General features: G+C 39.3%; 2 protein-coding genes across 2 annotated transcripts; both read left to right on the top strand.

Annotated features, from left to right (window-relative positions):
* Positions 1-763: 763 nt before the first annotated feature.
* On the top strand, positions 764-6,065 carry LOC308112926 (uncharacterized protein). The gene is made up of 5 exons (XM_080468754.1): positions 764-840; positions 1,185-1,544; positions 1,654-1,971; positions 3,204-3,351; positions 3,485-6,065. The coding sequence occupies exons 1-5, from the start codon at positions 801-803 to the stop codon at positions 3,606-3,608; spliced, it is 990 nt and encodes a 329-aa protein (XP_080324880.1). The 5' UTR covers positions 764-800; the 3' UTR covers positions 3,609-6,065.
* A 1,107-nt stretch (positions 6,066-7,172) lies between these two features.
* LOC308112753 (membrane cofactor protein-like) lies at positions 7,173-18,288 on the top strand. Its single transcript, XM_080468496.1, has 11 exons — positions 7,173-7,259; positions 8,070-8,162; positions 8,308-8,496; positions 8,936-9,035; positions 9,232-9,305; positions 9,505-9,684; positions 9,771-9,956; positions 10,981-11,064; positions 13,707-13,751; positions 14,114-14,183; positions 16,936-18,288. Exons 2-11 carry the CDS (start codon positions 8,105-8,107, stop codon positions 16,988-16,990), a joined length of 1,041 nt encoding a protein of 346 aa, XP_080324622.1. The 5' UTR covers positions 7,173-7,259; positions 8,070-8,104; the 3' UTR covers positions 16,991-18,288.
* The last annotated feature ends 818 nt before the right edge of the window (positions 18,289-19,106 follow it).

Below are 19,106 nucleotides of genomic sequence, written 5' to 3'. Positions count from 1 at the left end.
ACTTTCTTTTCTAAAAAAAAAAAAAAAGAAACATTTTCCCCTCCAAAATTGACAGTCTAATGAGCAGGTTAATTCAAAATTTCTCTGGAATATAGGATTGAGAAACATTACAACTGACCCACTTCCTCCCACTCATGGTTAACTTAAATAACTGTTTGCATGTTAAAGAGTGTATGGGGTGCAGGTTTATCAGTCTTAAGCAGGATGTGAAAACATTACCCTACCCTAACCAAAAGCTGGCTAAAGGTTGGTTGCTAGTTCAGCATAAACCACATTCAGACCAGCATACACCAACAAGGAAATCATGCTCGCAGATGCTTTCTTTTTTTTTTTTGTTACTTCAAGTAGGGCATGTGGCCAAATAGAAATAAAATTTCAGCACATTCCCAGAAAGAGTCCATTTCACTACGAAAAGCTTCAAATAGCTTCCTATAGGTTGAGCCTTTTACAAATCCAGCCATGAACACACATACCGTATTTAGTGTGCTTTATGTACTGTATCTGCACTTTGTTTCATTTGACTATGTGTGGATATACTAAATGAAATGATGAGCAATATTAACTCAGAAAAAAACAAACTTTGATCGAAGCTTCCAATGCATTCTTCATTTAACACAACCCACAACAATTGTTGCTGCTTTGTGCTGCTTTGTGCAGCTTTTATATTTTCGAGCTGAAGTGACACACTAAAGCCTATATATGTCACCCACAGTGTCCACAGGAAGCTGTAAACTCCATGCTCTACCTCGACAGTTTTAGTCTTCACAGTTCTCTCACGTAGTCACACTTCAACCTTCAACATGAAAATGATGAAACTGTGGATGGTTTTGCTTTTTCGGGGTAAGTAAGATCAAAATAAAGAATTAAACTGAATTAAAATGAATTAAAATGTAACCAATGCATATTTGTGACCTTTCGTATGTAGAAAATTTTATTATGACGAAAGTAAGTGGAAATGTGTACATCCAAAATATATTTTTTTAATAGTTGAATAAAACATGTGTTTGAAAAACCAGTCTTTATAAAAAAAAGTCTTTCTAAAAGTAATATTATCACACAACACGCTTCACACATGTTAAGGGTGCTAATGAGCATTTATATTTCGTATTTCCATGTTACCTCTTTGTGTTTCGTTTGAACACTTTAATCTGAGGATAACCAAAATCTTTCAAATCTGTTCACAGAAAGCATTTTGAACAATTTTAACTCTGTGTTGGCCGGCCTTCTGCTAGAGTGTGATAAAGGAAAAATCACAGCACACATCGAAGAAGAATTCATTCTCTTCTGCAAATATGACACGAGCCAGTTTCTCGGCAATAAGAAGTACTGGTGCCAAGGGGACAGCCGATACTCCTGTGAGATTTTGTCAGACTCTTATAGCATCACCAATACTGACAAGAGGCACAAGTTGGTGGATAGAGGAAGGAGGGGGCTGACTGTAAAAGTCACAAATCTCCGGCTTGTTGATACCGGGCTGTATTGGATTGGAATTGAACGTTTATATTCTGACATCATGACTTCGGTCGATGTGATTATCACCCAAGGTAAGAATTATTTTCTTGAAAAGCGAGAAAAAATACTGTACATGAGCCGCTGTTGCAACTTCCTTCCAGAGTCACACTGATTCTTACGGGGCCTGTTTCTGTGCGCCAGTTCCAGTATGTAAGCCCACACTTTGGCCCCTGAGCCTTCTGAAGAACAAGCCAACTTGTTGGGGAGAGCCGGTAACTGTGCGCTGTGGCAGCATGAAGGGCTCCAGTGTTCATTATAACTGGTATCAGCAGAACACCCACGGAGGAGTCCTGCTTCAGAGCTCACCAGACCTGCACCTAACCTGTGGCACGGTGGAACGGGACAACAATTATCACTGCACTGCCAGTAATGACATAAGCAGTGAAAGGAGTGATGTACTGGCAGTGCGTGTTCTGATGCCTGGAGAGAGCGGCTGCATCTACATAGTTGATATTCAAGGTAAGAATGCATGTCATATTATATATTCTACAAGTATTGGCCATCATTCAAAGTTTTTCCTATTGAGATGCATCAATACATGAGAGGTGACAGATTTTCTTCACTTCTTAAATTGTAACCTTTTTTTTTTTTTTTTTTATGTTTATGGTCCATTCTGCTGGCTAAGTAGCTTTATTCATCAATTTGGGAATTGAACATTCTTTATCCACTCTGTGACGCCACTGGAACCACTTTGTGGTTATGTGTTATAGGTTATTCATGTAACCTTTCATAAGGTTTGTTTCTGTAGCTTTATGTGAGTGATTTGGATGTGCAAAGAGTCATGGAGTGTGAGAGGAAGGGGTAAAGAGGAAGGGAAACTATTACTTGTTTGGAAAAGACCAACACTTATATTTACATTTTGAACAAAAATAAATAATTGCAATTTAGAATAGAATAGAATAGAATAGAAAGACTTGTTAATCTCAGAGGGAAATTCTTCCTTTTTTTGTAAAATATTGTTAAAAAATGTAATGTTCTACCTAACTCAAACTTTCTGCCTTTTTCTTGCAATATTACTTGCAAAATTGTTTGCGAAATGTGTTGATTTTTTATTTATAGTTTATAGATTTTGCTTCTTTAACGAGAAACTAACAAGATAATTGATACGTTAATGCTGACAGATAATGGACCCTGCTAATCAACTACATAATTTTAGTGTTGTATTACGTTAGATGCACTGTGGTGTCGTGGTTGAAAATGTTTGCTTCACAGTGAGAAAATCCCTGATTCAAGTCAGATCGGGGGCCTTACTTTTTAGAGTCTGTCATGTTTTCCCTGCATGTGTGGGGTTTCTCTGGGTGCTCTGGTTCAATCCTAAAGTCCACTTCAGCTCATTTTATACTCTAAATTTCCCTAAGGTGAGAAAGTGTGGATAATTGTCTCTGTCTTTGCCCTATGATGGATTGTTAACGTCCCGTGTGAACACTGTCACACCCATAATCAACCGGGATCTGGATCTGGATAAAGCTTAAGTAAAAAGATGGGTTTTGGTAGGAGTGTTAATTCTAGTGGCTCCTGCTGGTCGGCTCTATGCTAGGATTTTGTACCAAACCTTCCTTCTTCAATATTCACTGATCACAATGCTTAGACTTGTACGTACTGTTGCGGAATCCGTGTTGCATGAATTGCAAGTTCAGGGAAGTTTAGCATTGTAATGGCCCTTCTTTTTTTGTTTCTTCATTTTTCATCAGGCCAACCCATCTATGACTGTGCAGACAGATTGCCCTCAACTACAATTGAATCTGTGACCATTTTCCAAACGACAACAGAAGTTTATACTGACTTGACAAACCAGTCTTTATCAATCAGTCAAACCGGTACAACTCTGCCTTTCAACAGGTAAGAAATGTCAGCTGTTTTGTATTTATTCTGATGAAAGTGACATAAAAGGTTTAAAGACATCTAAATTATTGCATACTTTTCAATACCTCTACAACCTTAAGTCAAAATTTGTCATGTCTGTGTTTTTCAGATCATGGACTGAGATGCCTCTCTGGTATAGATTGCTTCGTTGGACTCCTCTTGTAGCTCTAATTATAAGCATGTGCATTCTTAAAGGGAGAAAAATAAAACACAAAATATGGGGAGAAAATTGAAGAAATTTGATCAAAAGCAAATTCCTGATTCAGTTCAAGGAGCTAAAGGAGCAAATAGTTCTTTGAAGGTTAACCTCTTCAATCACAGTGATTTTCTGTTTGTTTGTATTGTTCATCGAGGGTTTTTAATAATGTCCTGATAAGTGCAGAAGCATGTTTTATCGTGTTGTCACACAAGAATCATGCCAATATGTTTCAAATGAGAGACTTCCTAGGCCAGTAATCACATTTCTGTTTCGACAACAGTAGTCTTACCTAATGCATGCTTGCTTTACAAAGTTCTAACATTCATATTGTTAAAAAGAAGGAAGGATCTTTCAGTACATGTGTTGATATTTTCACATTTGGGGGCGGGGGTGCACCAAAACAAAAGAAATCTTTTTTATTGCAAGCTGTGGACCGTGTATTTTGACCCGTATTGAATTTTTTTTTTAATGAGGATAAGAATCTATGATTCTAACATATCACCATATTTAATAATTTGATTTATTGTGAACATGTGAATCATAAAATGTGAACTTATAAACAAGTAAAAATGTTATTCATACCGGGACCATGGGCTACGGTACTATGTACAGTATTTTGGATAAATATGTACATTTACACATATATGTGTATATGTACACACACATACATGTACACATTCACATTTAGACATATGCACACACGATATATATGGTGTATGCATTTTCATCAATCAATAAGACGTTAGTAGCTGAAGGAGACTCTTCCAGGTTCCCTCGTTTCATTCTTTTTTGACACGTAAGCAGAAGATTCTACGAGTCAAGCGCTGTTTAGTATTATTAACTTTCCACAGTGGCAAATCAAAGCCACAGACCTTGAGCAAACACAACACGGCTCCTTCTGCATATTCAAACCAGCCTGACTTGATTTATAGAGAAAGATGCTGCTTGTCTGAATGAGTCAAAACCGATTTCCAGTACAAAAGGACTGGACTTTTTATGAGGAGTGATTCAGAGCGACATGCTGTATAACAAGGATTGTTATTACAGGATATGAGGAAATGCAAATATCTGACCCATATATTTGGAAACAAATCTTTGAAAGCAATGAGACGGTGATGAGGTGTTTAATGGCATGCAAATATGTGATCTGAGCTGGTTTGATTGAAATGGTAAGCTATAGAAGATTATAGTCAACACTTCTGATCTGATGCTTTTTATTGATTCAGTGTAATTTATACTGTTGAACATTTAGACATTTCGGTGATTATCTATCAACCAAAACAATTTTCAATGAAAATACAACTGTTCTTTGCACAGTGCAGTGTCACAGCTCGGTTGCTCAGCATGCAGCTTGACGCAGTTGGATTATTGCCCTGTCATTAGCTAAAATGCAATTTAGGATTGAGGGCATGTTAGTTTAGCCCTGTGTGGTTTGGCTCTAAGTCACATGATCTCTTTAACCCTACTGCTGTCCTCAAAAGCTGCAGTTTAATCTGCACCTGCAATGTAGTCTAGTTTGAAGCCTGCTGCCACCTTGTGTAGAGATCACTCTAACCCTTCAAGGGGACCTCTATTTCTGTGGCGCTAACCAGTTGTACGATGTTCATTTTTAATCTTTCACTAAACCTTTAAAATAGTTCAATCGTTAAACAGGTTGTCAATGCCATGAACATCTACTTCATATCTATCTCACCATGGCGGTGTAGTGGGTAACACGCTTGTCAAACAGTGACAATGTCAAATGGTTCAAATCGAGGCTTGGGTGCTTTTTTGTCCGAAATACGAGTTAATACGAGATAATTCGTCACGCTAAGATTGCCCATAGGCATGACTATGAGTGCGTGTGTTTGCTCTGTGATGGACTGGTGGCCTGTCCTGGGTGTGACCTGCCTACACCCAGTCAGCTAGGATTTGCTCCAGCTCCAAAAGATTTATGGATGGGAGTTGCGGTCGCTCATCAGATCCCTGACCGTGACTTTATTGCTCTATTGGTTAATCATGATGAATTACCATATCAGAGAAGTGAACAGTGAGTATATGGCTGAGGAATGTCAATCACATTAGTGACACAGCAACAAAAACGAAACTAGACAATGTCATTTTTAATGTTCTAGGCCCTTCAGATGTCAATGATTTTTATTGGCCTTCTTTGTTTGTCCCGCTGAGACAGATTTAATGTAATCTCCCTGAGTATCAAGTAAATTAAAATAACACTCAGACATCAGTGTTTTTTCTTTACCAAAAAGTGCTCATTGGCATCCGTTTCTAATCAGGGTATCATTGTCTTGCTTTTGCTGAGCAGCCTTGGCCTTGCCATCACTTCTCAAGGAGGAGTAGTGTGGAAAAGCGCCTGGCACATGCGTGATTAGATACTCAAGCTGGTGGTTGTACTTGTTTTCTAGAGGGCACATTTCTTTGTCATTCTTTCTTTCTTTTGAAAGGAAATGGTTAAATCATGTTAATCTATACATTCTAATTAAACTTTGAAACCAATTATGTTGTTCTTGCCTTTGTTTGTGGACCGCCATAAGTTGTTTATTTCTGTCCTTCTGATCAAAAATGATCTTAGGTCATGTTGACCTCATCTTTTTTTCTTTTTTCTTTCTGGTGGGGGATGGGGTGGTTGGGGGGGGGGATTTTCTGGACTGTGGAATCTTACAACCACACATTTTTGTTCTACAAAACATTAACAGAGGATAGGGGCGAGGTTTCTGAATAACTGTACAGCTTTTTGCATGGCAGGAAGTTCATTTCCTCATATTGATTTAGCCTGGGTTTGGTCCATTACATCACTCTCTTTGAAAGCAATTTCCGCAATGTTACCACAGAAACAAGGGGAAACTCAACACCAAGAAATTTACCAACATTACAGGAGAAAGCAACATATTTTTTTCATCTGTGAAATGGAAGAAGCTGCCTTTTAATCTCTTCTATATATATTAGAAGAAAGGGTTGTTGCATGAGGCGTGAGGCAGAAACTCACGATATGAACTGATGTCACTGTAACAACCTTGATTTTAAAGTCGTGTTGATTCAGTACTACTGATGTTTCAGCACACCGTATTATCGTCTCCCTCTCGAATTTTTAAATGTTGTATGTAAGTATGTATGTATGGTTGTATGTTGTGTACGGATACACAAATAAAAACGAAACATAACTGAACTGTACATGTTCACCTATTTTGCATGCTTGATTTCCCTAGTTTCCTTCTTATGAGTAAAAACATGCCTTTAAGGCTACTTTTTGAGTCTACCTTGCCCATAGTTGTGTGAATGTGGTTGTGTGTAACTGTCTGCCCCTGCAAGATCCAACATGCTTCCCCCATAATCAGCTGGTCGTGTGATTTTATTCATGTCTTTTATTATGCTTTAGTTGAATGTTGAAAGAGCCAAAACAAAACAAAGCAAAACATAACAAAAAACATAATTCTGACATTTTTCCAGTATTACATGTGTTCTCGCTCCGCCCGTTTTATAGATTATTTTCATTAAGTATTTTAATCCTAATTTGTACCCCCCGATTATCCTAGTGTGTGCCGGCCTTCACAGTATTTCGCTGTATCGGTGACGCACGTGAATGCGTCACACGTTTGACCACGCCCATTTCCGGATCGACGTGAGTCAGGTCGTCCGGAGGCAGCGTCCGTCTACCATTGTCAGATTTGGCGTTTTCTGGAGAAGTCTGGTAAGTCAACTCCGTCTTTGTCTCCAACAAGCTGCGTCATTGTGACAGACGCCAGTAAACTAACGCGGCCAAGCAGCGCTTAGCGAATGTTTATTCTTGGTTGGTTAGCCGAACTTCAGCTAAGCTAACGCATTTCGATGCTATTTTCCAATAATTTTACAATTTGATGTCATACGGTTTATTAACAGACTTACAGGGACACCGTTCCACGTGTGTCTGTTACAGACAGGACGACGCGGTTCATTGGGAATATGTGGTTTTTGAAGTTGAAGTGGTTTGACGTTAATTTTCACTGTTATTACGGCGACACGTTACCGCCCACCGTGTGGCGTTTGACGAAGTCTGCGGCTCGAAGTGCTTGACCTCCTGCGTTCAATGGCTGCGAGTTTTCTGCTCTAAATCTGACTTTTTGTGATTCTGTGTTGTGTAATATTCGCCGTAATGGTCAATTATAACTCTCATTGCTACAACGCCATGAAGATCCTTGCTAATGTGAACTAGACTGAAAGTTCCATATTCGTTTGTCAAAGTTGACATACTTTAGCTGGAGTTTGGTTCCGCTGTTTTATAGTATATCTGCTTAAAATGCTTCGTACATTAAACTCACTCAAAGACAGAAAACGATTGACTAAAAAGAGTTGTAGTACAGAATCATTGACAAAGATAGACTGACATTAGTATTCATTAAGGTTTACCATTCCGGTAAACTGCTGTTCAACCTTCCTGAAATACATATGTGAATGTGCCAACCCACTTCACCCATGTACATTTCTGATTCTTTTGACGATATTTCATTTGTTTTTCCACCAGAATCTGCTCATTGGTTCTACACCCATGATCCTGTAATGAGTGTCATTGCCTTATTTCTACTGAGCAGTCTTGGCATTGCCATGACTGTTCAAGGTGAGTGTGGTGTGGTTAAGTAGCCTATATGTGATTAGAAACACAAGCTGGTGTTTAACCTCAAGTTAAGTTCTCGTTGTACTTGGTCTCTCCTCACTCACTAATCGAGCTCTTTTGTGTGTTTATTTCTCTGTATTCTCTTTAGCTCAAGAGTGTTCCAGACCTGAGGGAGGCCCTAACATGGATTTAAAGGACGAAGACATTAATTTACAGTCATTTCCTGATGGGACCAGAGTGACTTTTACGTGTGATGTTGGCTACAGGGCTACTGGAAGATCTCCCTCAATCACGTGCACTGCTGGCACGTGGAGTCCTGTGCAACTGAAATGCGAAAGTGAATATTACTATTTGATCTCGCACTCAGAAATCATATTGTGTTGTTTCATTGTCAGTTATTTTTGTAATAGAGATGTAACTCAAAATAATGAAATATCATTCAGAAATCAACTGGTTTGTCAGCTTTTCTACACTCAACTTTTCACACTTTTGGTATGAAAACAAATATAAAATATATATTCGGAAATGCAGAGTTCTTTTCAAAACCTATGAATTCGAACTCTAAATACACAACTAAAATAATATTAGACATTTTCCAGTTTATATGTATTTCTTTCGCATTTCAATTTTTGAAGATGCACCTGTGCTTACCAATCTCATTGATACTAATTTACTGTAAAAAAAAAAAAAAAAAAGAATGGTTTACTCATAACATCATCTAGCTGTTTGCAAAGAGGGAACATCATTCTTACAGGCTTTCTTTTTTTGTGTGTTAGTCAAGAATTGTGGCTCAGCTGGAGAGGTGACCAATGGAAATGTTGACTATCCTGATGGGACGAACTTTGGTGCTCAGGTTGTGGTGACTTGTAGAACGGGGTGAGTAATATACTCATAGCTCTGGGCGATTTCAAAATATTTGCTTGAAACTGCAATTGCAGGTACTGTATATTATAACAAATATATTTTGTTAGTGATTGTCAAAAAGGAAAAAATAATGTGGTCGTTGCTCTTGGTTGCTGTATGATGATATGATGTGATTGTAACATTATGAAACTTTATCTGCTCAATTCAGTTACATGTTAGTCGGTAAAGGACGACTCACTTGTTCTGACCAAGGATGGATGGGAAGATTACAAACTTGTGAAGGTTGGTAAACTGTGCTTGTCGCATACAAATTCAAAAACTCAATCTGATTATGGTAAATGGACTACACTTATATAGCGCCTTTCAGCAGCGTGAGCAGCCCAAAGGTGCTTTACATAGTTCATCACATTCACCCATTTAGACACACAGTCACACGCCATTGACTGATTGATTATGTAGTAACGTCATTTCTATTTTGCAGTTAGAACTTGTTATCCGCCACCTGAGGTTCCGAGTGTCACTTTCACTCCAATTAAAGAGAACTATGAGTACAGAGACGTCATACTATTCAGCTGTCAAAAGGATTTCACACTCGATGGATCGAAGTCACTGACGTGTTCTGAGGATGGAACGTTTAAACCTGAGCGTCCGGCGTGTGTCAGTAGGTGCTTTTCAATTGATTCTTAGCATTGTTGGAGTATTATTTCGGCTGAGAATAACTTCCATTTTCCTGTGTTTTGCCTCTAGGGGTTGAGTGTCCGGCTCCAGATTCTCCTGATAGAAACACTGAGTGGTTGTCTGGTTCGCGATCTCCACACGGACACAAAGCCACAGTGACATTGCGGTGCAGATCTGGATACAGCATGATAGGATCAGCCACTGTGACCTGTGAAATAAATAGCGAGTGGTCCCCTCAGCCTCCAGTATGTGAACGTAAGTCAGACACCAACATACGTTTTATGTTTGTGCCCGGATAATGCTTTTATTATCACGCTATCTGTGCTTTCATATCTAGACTTGAACCACATTTGAAAAGAAAACAAACAGATTTTCTGCTTCTTATTTCATGACGAGATTTAAAGTATAATTTGAAAAAATCGACAAGGATTGTCATCAATTTATAATTCCAAACTATTACTTCAGTTCAAGTTGCAATGTCCTACTAGAGAGACTCTCGTGTAAAGGAGCAGCCGAATAGACACTGCAATATGTAGTTCCTCGGATGACGTGAGAAACCGTTTAATTGTGGGCTTCCTTGTTGAGTTATGGAGGGAATCACTTGCTTCACAGGATGTAGTGCACTAAAATGTTAATTTATTTGGTTTATAGTCTTTAAGTTTGCCCTTTGTCAATTTCAGGTTGATTATCAGAAATGTGATTTAGTAGAAGGTTGGGTTTTATGTATTACTATAGTTTGTTTCCCTTTACTCTAGTTTTTCCAATTGTGATGAAGGTGATTAAGGGAGATCACTTAATTAGACAGCAATGGATCTTCATGTTTGTCCTTCTCATAAAATACAAGAAGGTACTTTTAAATTTGACAACTACTAACATGTCAACAAGATATAACTACAGCAAGCGGGTAAAAAAATGAGCATCATTATATTTGTCACACACTTGTATCAACTACATAGTTTTCCGGCAGTAAGACCTGCAGTGAACTTTGTGTGTTGATGATCTTATGAAAGGATGACCTGTTTACTGAAACTCTTACCATTATCAACCCTGCAGTCTGTTTGGAGTTGCGATTTTTCCTTGAAGTGTTCATTTTACTGAAATACGGACAAAGGGCCAAGAATTGGATGTGTTGCCAATGTATTTGGGAAGCAAGGAAGTTGGATAATAACATACTGAAATCACACAGACAAACAAATGATGTATTTTTGTGAAAACAAGGTTTAATTTGTGGTTTCTACAAATTCTAACAAATCCTGTTATCACACTTGTGTTTTTGCAGGCACAGTACCCCCAACTAAGCCTACCACCGCTACCACCACCACCACCACCACGACAACAACACCCAGCACCAAGGGTCCAACAGGTAAGGGTTTTAATAATTTCACCTGATGACAGGGTGACTGTGACTGGCAAAACCGTATGGTCCCATATTATACAATATTTTTCCCAAAATTTCACATTAAGTTTCATAGGTCCAACAACATTGTTTTCAAAGTGTATTGCCCTAAATCCAACCTTATCTCTTAATTTCAGCTAGTCTAAAAAGTCCACCAGTGAGCTCCACGGAGAACCTTCTGTTTCTGAGTCGAAACTTTAAGAGCTCATGAGCCGTGTCTGTCCACGCCTACTCCACACGAGGAGAAAAACTAGTGTCTGCTTGTAACTTTAGAGGGCCGAGCTCATCTACTTTAGGGAGGGTCAAAGGGAGTATCCACTATCAGAGGGAGTGGTTATTTCCCTGCATGAGGTCGTGAAGGGAAAATCTCTGACTCGCTTGTATAAGTAGACATTCGTTTAAAAGTGGAGCAAACAAGTCAGGGAGATGACACTTTTTCCACTTCTGAGGCCTCATACACAGGCTATGTGGACACATATTACTGTTGGAAAACCATTATGAAAGGGATTTTGTATGATAGACTTTAATCTCCTTCTCAGGGTGCTCAAAAACGTTTATACCTGCATCATTGAGAGTGTTTTGACTGAGAATATTATCACCTGGATAGGCAACAGCACCCAGCAGTACTTCTTGGCCCTGATGAGGGTGGCCCACTCAGAGTGCGCCATCAGAACAACCCTCCCCAACCTGCAGGGCATTTGTAACAAACAATGCAGGTTAAAGGCCAGAACCCACCCCAGTCACAGACTGTTCTCTCTGCTGCCATCATGGCTGAAGTTTTGTGTTTCCCCTGGCAAAGCCCCGGGCCTATCAGGGGCTATATGGGTGCTAAGCCAGCCCCAAATCGTTGCTGGCCCAGAGCGGGGCGAGACCGGTATCTGACGCATCATCAGCTATGGGGGGGAGTTATTGCTACCTACGAGGTGGAAGAGAAATCTGCAGTTTTGAAATCTACAGTGAACATTGCCAAAGCACGATGGGACGTGAAAAAACAACAATGGAGTGTACAATGTGGGTGTACAAAGCCAGTAGCGTCACTCGCAGAAACACCATCAGCACCGCCATTGTTGGTGGTGTGTGGACTTCGTTCAACGTGCGACGTATGCTGCTTCTTCGTATTCCTCGTCCTTTTCCTGAAGTTCAGATGGCTTTCGGCACATTGCTGCCTCTCTGAGGCTTTCCGCAGAATTGCTTGGGGCTTCGTATGCAGTGGCCTTCGACATTTTGGCGTGATCCATTGACGTGGCTCTCACTCGGCTCCCTTGCTTGTGCCTCCCTAGTGCCGGCTCTGAACTAGCACCTGGTTCTTTTTGGTGGAAATGCCTCAAAAAAGGCTGAATGCAGTTTTATGCTTGACGTGTCTGTAATCTCCCAGCCAGCAAATTACAAAATTTCAGCAGCCATGCACTCCCTTCTCAAGGGAAAAATTTCTACTTCACGCGGCACCAAATTTTTCCAAATGCGTGGGAGAACAGGCGGAGCTGATGTTTTTAAAGACACTAGAAACCATGGACAAGGACAAAGCCACCCACAGGGACACTGAAAACACATGGTTTGACTCCTGGGCACTGCTTTTTATTTTTGGCCGGTGTCATTCAATGTCATATTTCAATGGATGGAAAATTTAATTTGAGCCACCCACATGTATTGAAGACATCAAGTCCTATTTCTAAATCAAACACACAAGTTATTTTTTCGATGTTTTATTTGTCAGTTTTTGACAAACAAAAAAACATGTTACTTGTTCAAGAATGTCACCTGCATTAAAAACACAATGTTGAATTTCAAATTCAATAAAATCCTGTATTCTCAAAAATCATTTCAAGTCATTTCAAGCTCAGATTGCAGCGTGAGTGATGGCCAATGTCCAGAAAGTTGTTGTCGCCTGCTATAGCGCTCCCCTCCGCTCTCCACGTTGGTCTCAAGGAGTACCCCATTTTAGTGCTGCCGGGGACGTGTGTTTGCGATGCACTGCCACCTGCGGTTTGGGAGCTGGAGCTGCTCGGGGTATAAATAAACACGTTCTCTAGTGCGGATTCCGTGCATCACGTCCGGGCGGAAAGCATAATCCAGCTTTAAGAAGGAGCTGCTTTCCTCAGGTTTTCCGCCTGCTCAACCTAGAAAAAAAGACTCGGCAAACTCAGACCTTCCAGAAGCCCCAAATATTGACTTATATTTCCTTTTAGACATTTGATAGTATTCTTTTCAATTGACCCACGTCAATATATTCTACACTTTTGTATTTCCTCACAACATTCATCCCACAACTGATTATGCCTTGGGTTAATAAAGTGTCTAGGTTTCCAAGCACTTCTGTATTCAATTCATGTCAATATGCCATCAGGTATTAAATGAATGTGACACTAATATGTTGACTTAGTTTATATATTATAATAGAATTCGGACTTTGAAGGACAAATGGACAAATACAAAGATATTTATTTGGATTTCTGTTATGACAGTTTTGGTATTAATGAGCAATAAAGGTAAATTTCATTGACATTGTTCATTTGAATCATCATGCATGTACTTCTATGTCATTGCTTCAGCTTGACCTCGTTGATCCACTCGGTAAATCGTCTTTATTCCTCTTGTCTTTATTTTTCTAGACGATGGCCATAACCTTCCTCAAACCCTGGGTATTGTTTTCGGGGGTAAGTTTCAAACTTCTCAATATTCTTGGACCTTTAGATAATGTAACAAAATACTTACTTTATTTTTGTCTTTTTGGTTTTTTTGGGGGTTTTTTTTAAATCCCAATGGCTTAACATGCATGTATGGTGGTTTTACTGTACAGTGCAGGATTCTTTAGAGGTCATATGTTAATAATTTTTTTTACCTGGACATACGTCTCTAAAATGGATGGATGTGTTGCCGTCACGCTGTATTTGTATTTATTTTGGCAAAAATAACTTTTGTCTTTTGGGTTCAGTAGAACCCTTTTTTTTGTCGGACTCATAACCACTCATTTGTATCCCCATATGAAATACCTTTATTTTTTTTCTCAACAAAATAGTCCTCATTTCTGTTGCTGTCATCGCAATCGCTGGACGCTATTTCTGTGGAGAAAAGATAAAGAAAAGAGGGTAAAGTGTTTTGTTAATCTTCAGCAAACTAATCCTTGAAACAGCCCCGGCCTCTATATCCACCGCTCCGTGTTTCGTTTGCTTCTCAGATCCGCCATTAACCGTGTTTCTTCCTTGTCCTAATATCTTCGCATTCTTTGTGCCGCAGTGTTTCCTCCCACTCAGCAGTTTTCATCCTGCCTGTGCTCTTGACTGTTCAGTGTTGTCAAAGGTTGCATGTTGTAATTTTGGTTAACCGTCGGCCACCTGGTTCGTATGTTTTCTCTCCTCGCGGCGTCAATACTGTGCTCGGCACTTCGAACGCTCTTCTACACTGTGGCAGGTGCCTCAAGTCCAAAATAAAAAGGAAGGCCGCTAAGAGGAAATGACAACATGTGCTGTATTCTAGGTGTTGCCGTGAAGTACAGCGGTATTTGACATTTAATCAAACTTTTAAACTTTTTTTTTTTTTAAGTTGTGATGATTAACAGTGCCTGACAGTGCAGAGGTTGGCCACATCTACCACCTAAAGAACACTTCATGCTCTTTTTCCATCAAATAAAACCACCACCAAACTCCTTCATACCAAACTTTGGTTTATGCCAGTGTTTATGAAGATTAAACACTACATTTAAGAACGGGGGAGATTTGAACTCTCTCGGGCCCTTTTATATATTTGAGCAGGTTTTCTTTAAGCCGTTTTAACTATTAGCAATTGCAGTGGTTTAAGCCTTTCTTCTTCTTTTTTTTATTTTTTTAACCATACATGTTTTGCACTGTTACATCAATCAGATGATGCAAACGTTTTTCAAACCGCACGCAATCTACTGGCACTGTCGGTCATAGTTCACCGGTCATTGGTTGGATGTAAGGATTGGCTGAGTGAGCGCAAGCATGTTGCCTAGCAACAAGGACACCAGATTTGTCCATGGCTGAGTCTATTATAAAGTCTCACAATGCTCCTTCAAGGTTATTTTACACAAAATGGATCAAAATCCCAAAGTATACACTGTCATTGTAGATTTAGCGTGATTATACTTTCTGCTTTGTATTGCCGAGACTCATTGGCAAAGTGTTGGTGGTTGATGTGACACATTTCTGGTCACGCTGCTCAGGAAACGTGTATTTTTATGTCTGGTCACATTTCTAATTTAATGAGAAACCTGCTGTGTAGGAGAGTGTCGCTCCAAATCGAGTGTAACGCTTTGCTTCGTAGCCTCTGAAAAATAATCAGGATTGAGATTTCCATCCTGAGGTTGAATCCAGAGATTGGCAACTCTGAGCAGAGTGGGACCAAGTTGTGGCTGAGCACCTTTTCCTCAAGAGTTATTGACATTATGGTTCCTGGAAGAACTTCCGATTATTGAGTGTCGGCTCCAAAATACAATGAATAAATCCACATGCAGGTAGGAGGTGTTTTTGGCCCCAAAATACATTTAGTAAAATAGTAATTACAAATGATGTGTGGCTCGATGGTGTTTTAAGAATTGCCTTTCTGACGCCAATTCCAAAACCAAGAAGTAATGTAACTGAGCGATAGACTGACGGGTCACTAACGATGTGGTCCACTCGAGCCCCACTCGCTGCGAGTCGCCCATGTCTGGTTTAGGCATCAAAATATGAAAGCCAAGATCACCTTCAATCCACACTTGATCGTGTGACAGTCGAGTGTTTGGTTATTTATAATCACACATTTCACTTTTTTATGACACATAAAAAATGTCAGGTGCCACCATAATGCAATTATCAGGCAAGTGACCATGTTTGATAACTTTTCTAATCTTTCCTATGAAATACAACTGTCAGGCTCAAGCATGAAGTAATTTTAGGTTCCTGCATTGCTGAAACACTATTCGATCAAACCATTGCACAATATATGCAGTCTTCACGGAAATCCTATGTGAAATCAAACTCTAAAAAAAAAAAAAAAAAAAAAGTCGAAATGGTCAAATGTGTCATTTTACACTTTTCAACTATTTTAATTAAAAGCAATAAATAATTGAAATATGCCTCTACAACACTGCATTGCCCTCTAAAGGGTTAAACGCGTTCACATGGCCAGTAGGACTCTTCCATTTAGATGACCGAGCACAAGGCTGTTTGATAAGAATTAAAAGAGAAAAGACTAAACCGAGCCCACATGCAGCAGCTGATGCTCTCATGAAGGAAGTGCTCACGTTTAACATCTTATTATGTTCGACACCCACAAACACCCCGAAGGGTCCCGCTGCAGCGGGCGGGTGTTTTTAGTTGCGGGCAGTGCTGCTGTGTGTGCGTGAGGTGTCCCGAGTGTAGGTGAGTGGTGTGTGCAGTCTTGTGGGTGTTTTTCCCTCTGGAAGCCTCTTTACAACGCTTGCAGCTTCCTTCTCCGCCTTGTTGCACTTTAGCAGTCATATTGACCAGTCATTGCTGGATTACAGCCTTCGGAGAGACAATACTGACAAAGAGGCTCCACATGATGGAGAAGCTGTAGCACTCTCGGTAAGAAGATGGCTCCACAATAACACTTTAACTGAACTCAAATAAGCAAATGTTTTGATTTTGACAGATGTTTTCACGTTCTGTGTCGATATTTCGTCAAGCGTGTTCAAAATGTTTTTCCCCCTTCACCTCCACATCCTGTTTGGCTCACAACTTACACAACTGTCAGATCACTTCCTTAGTTGAAAAGCAACCAAATATTTGTCTTTAATTCACAGGTCTCTTGGTGAGTTTACACTTACACACACAAAAAAAAGCCAACTACGTTTCCCTGTTTCTTGTCTTTCTGTAGCAAGCACAGCAGTCCTGTTAGCCCAACATTACTTGATGTGAAACTATCTGCTTGAGAAGAGGAATGTCCCCGGACCCGTCTTTGAATGTACCTTCTCTGCATTGGCATCTGGACAGCCAGAATTGATCAAAGCTCCTCGAGGATTTGCTTCTAAATACATGCCTGAAACCCATAAATCGTCTTTAATGTGACTTCCAAGTGGACGCACCGAGCAGATGAGTGTGATTTCCAGCTTCATTTCTGCTCAAAGCCGCACTGCTCTTTATATTTCAGTGTTTCAGTGATGTTTGAGTTTGTTGTATTCTGGTAATTATGAAGGAATGAGCTTTCATGTTTATCAGAGACTTGAACTCCACCTTAATTTTGATGTTTTGCACTATCGCGCTGAGCACAACTCGGCTTTAGCCACTGAAGAGCAGTGAAACTGATGTCTGCACACAAATATAATCAATCCAGAATGTTTGCTTGATTTCTCTTCAACAGAGTTGTTAAGATTGCATTATGTTTAAACTGGCTTTGTATCTACTAACACAGCTTGTTAACGGCATAAGTGCATCAGAAATGACACCCCTTGTCTAACTGGGATGAAGTTTAATATGTACGGCTGCATTCCAGAAAAATAAACTGAATTCAATTCAGCAATGAAACACCCATAGGTTTCAGATTTATCATGCATAAACTGAAATAGCTCTAACTTCTTCTTTTTTTTTTATATATATAAATTGTAGCCTTATAAAGGCATGAAAATCAAAAATGTCAAATGAGAGTTCTTTTTTTTTTTTTTAATGCTCAAAAACTGGGAACAGAAAGTCTGGAATTTTGTGTTTGTTAGTTATGTAGGACCCACAATTCTTCTGCTCATCCAACAAATGCATGTCCTTACAAATGTGGAAATGGAAATAAACAAAAATTTCAATATGGGATTTTGATACCAAGAAGCATCTGTTGCAACAAAGAAATAATCTCCCAAACACAAACTTCCTTTTTATATCAGATGTTGCGGCTGTGACATTTTCCTCGAGACGCACCTGTATGCAATCCTCCTTAATCAGTACAAATCCAACATTGGGGTCTGTAATACAGTCCCTGTCATAGTGCCTGAATATAAGGTATGTCTCATGCCTTATTTAAAAGAACGAAAAAGTGTTTTAGCTTATGTTTGACTGTAAATTACATACATGTTGGGTCAAGGAGGCTCAGTGGTCTGCAAACTTTAGTCTAATGTGTATATTATTACCCATGTTCAATGATTGGCACCTTGTTTTTTGTTTTTTTTTCTTCAGTTAAAGTTAAATGTTCTCGGCAAGAAAAAAAACGAACTAAATGTGGTTGTATATTTCAGTTTTTCTAAATTATTTGTGCAGCAGTTCTTTTTTTCCAATATTAGTTGACCACTTATTGTTGAGATGAAGAAAGATAGAAAAAAAAAAAAAAAAACCACCACGACTCAGTTGTGTCTGGTTACTGAAACGATTTCTTAAAAAGAAAAAGCGCACTTGCCTGGCTTCGTTTGTATTTATTTGAATAAATGTACTGGAGTATCAATAAGTCTTTGTATTGTTTTTGGCTAGTTGTAAATGTGTTGACACTCGCACCCCTTTTGTAATCTAGTATGAAAATAAAAATAACCCTGAAAAAAAACAATGGAGACTCACTTGTTCACTGTTTGTGCGACGGTGCAAAGAATAAAGAGCGTCATGCATGTGCTCTGACACGGTTTGAAAATGGCTGTTAAGCAGTGGAGACACAAATTGTGACGGCAATGAAAATACAGTCGCATAATAAGTGAAGTAGAAATGTATTCATGAATCACATTTGAAAACTGTTCTTTATTTACCAAAATGCCGTTGAAAGTTATAATAAAAAAAAGATGTTTCAAAAGTGGTTTTGATCAATATAACAATAGAATAAAGTTATTTGATAAAAGGATCAAATTTGCTTTTATGTGTTGTAAAATTCAGTCAATTCCAACTGACCCCCGGCGTGAAGACCGGTCCGGTCCTCAGTGGGACGTTGACAAATACATATGGATGACTTCCCCCCGCAAAGTCGTTCAGCCAAGATGGGCTTTCGTTCTTTACAAAGTAGCTGGAAGAGAAAAAAAACAACATGCCGCTTGATGGTGCGGTGGTTTTCACGTTCTCCGTGTGAGTGGAGTTTCTCACACAGTC

Source organism: Lipophrys pholis (genome assembly GCF_963383615.2).
Source record: "Lipophrys pholis genome assembly, chromosome: 8".
Lineage (NCBI taxonomy): Eukaryota > Metazoa > Chordata > Actinopteri > Blenniiformes > Blenniidae > Lipophrys > Lipophrys pholis.
This window is presented reverse-complemented; position numbering and strand designations above follow the sequence as displayed.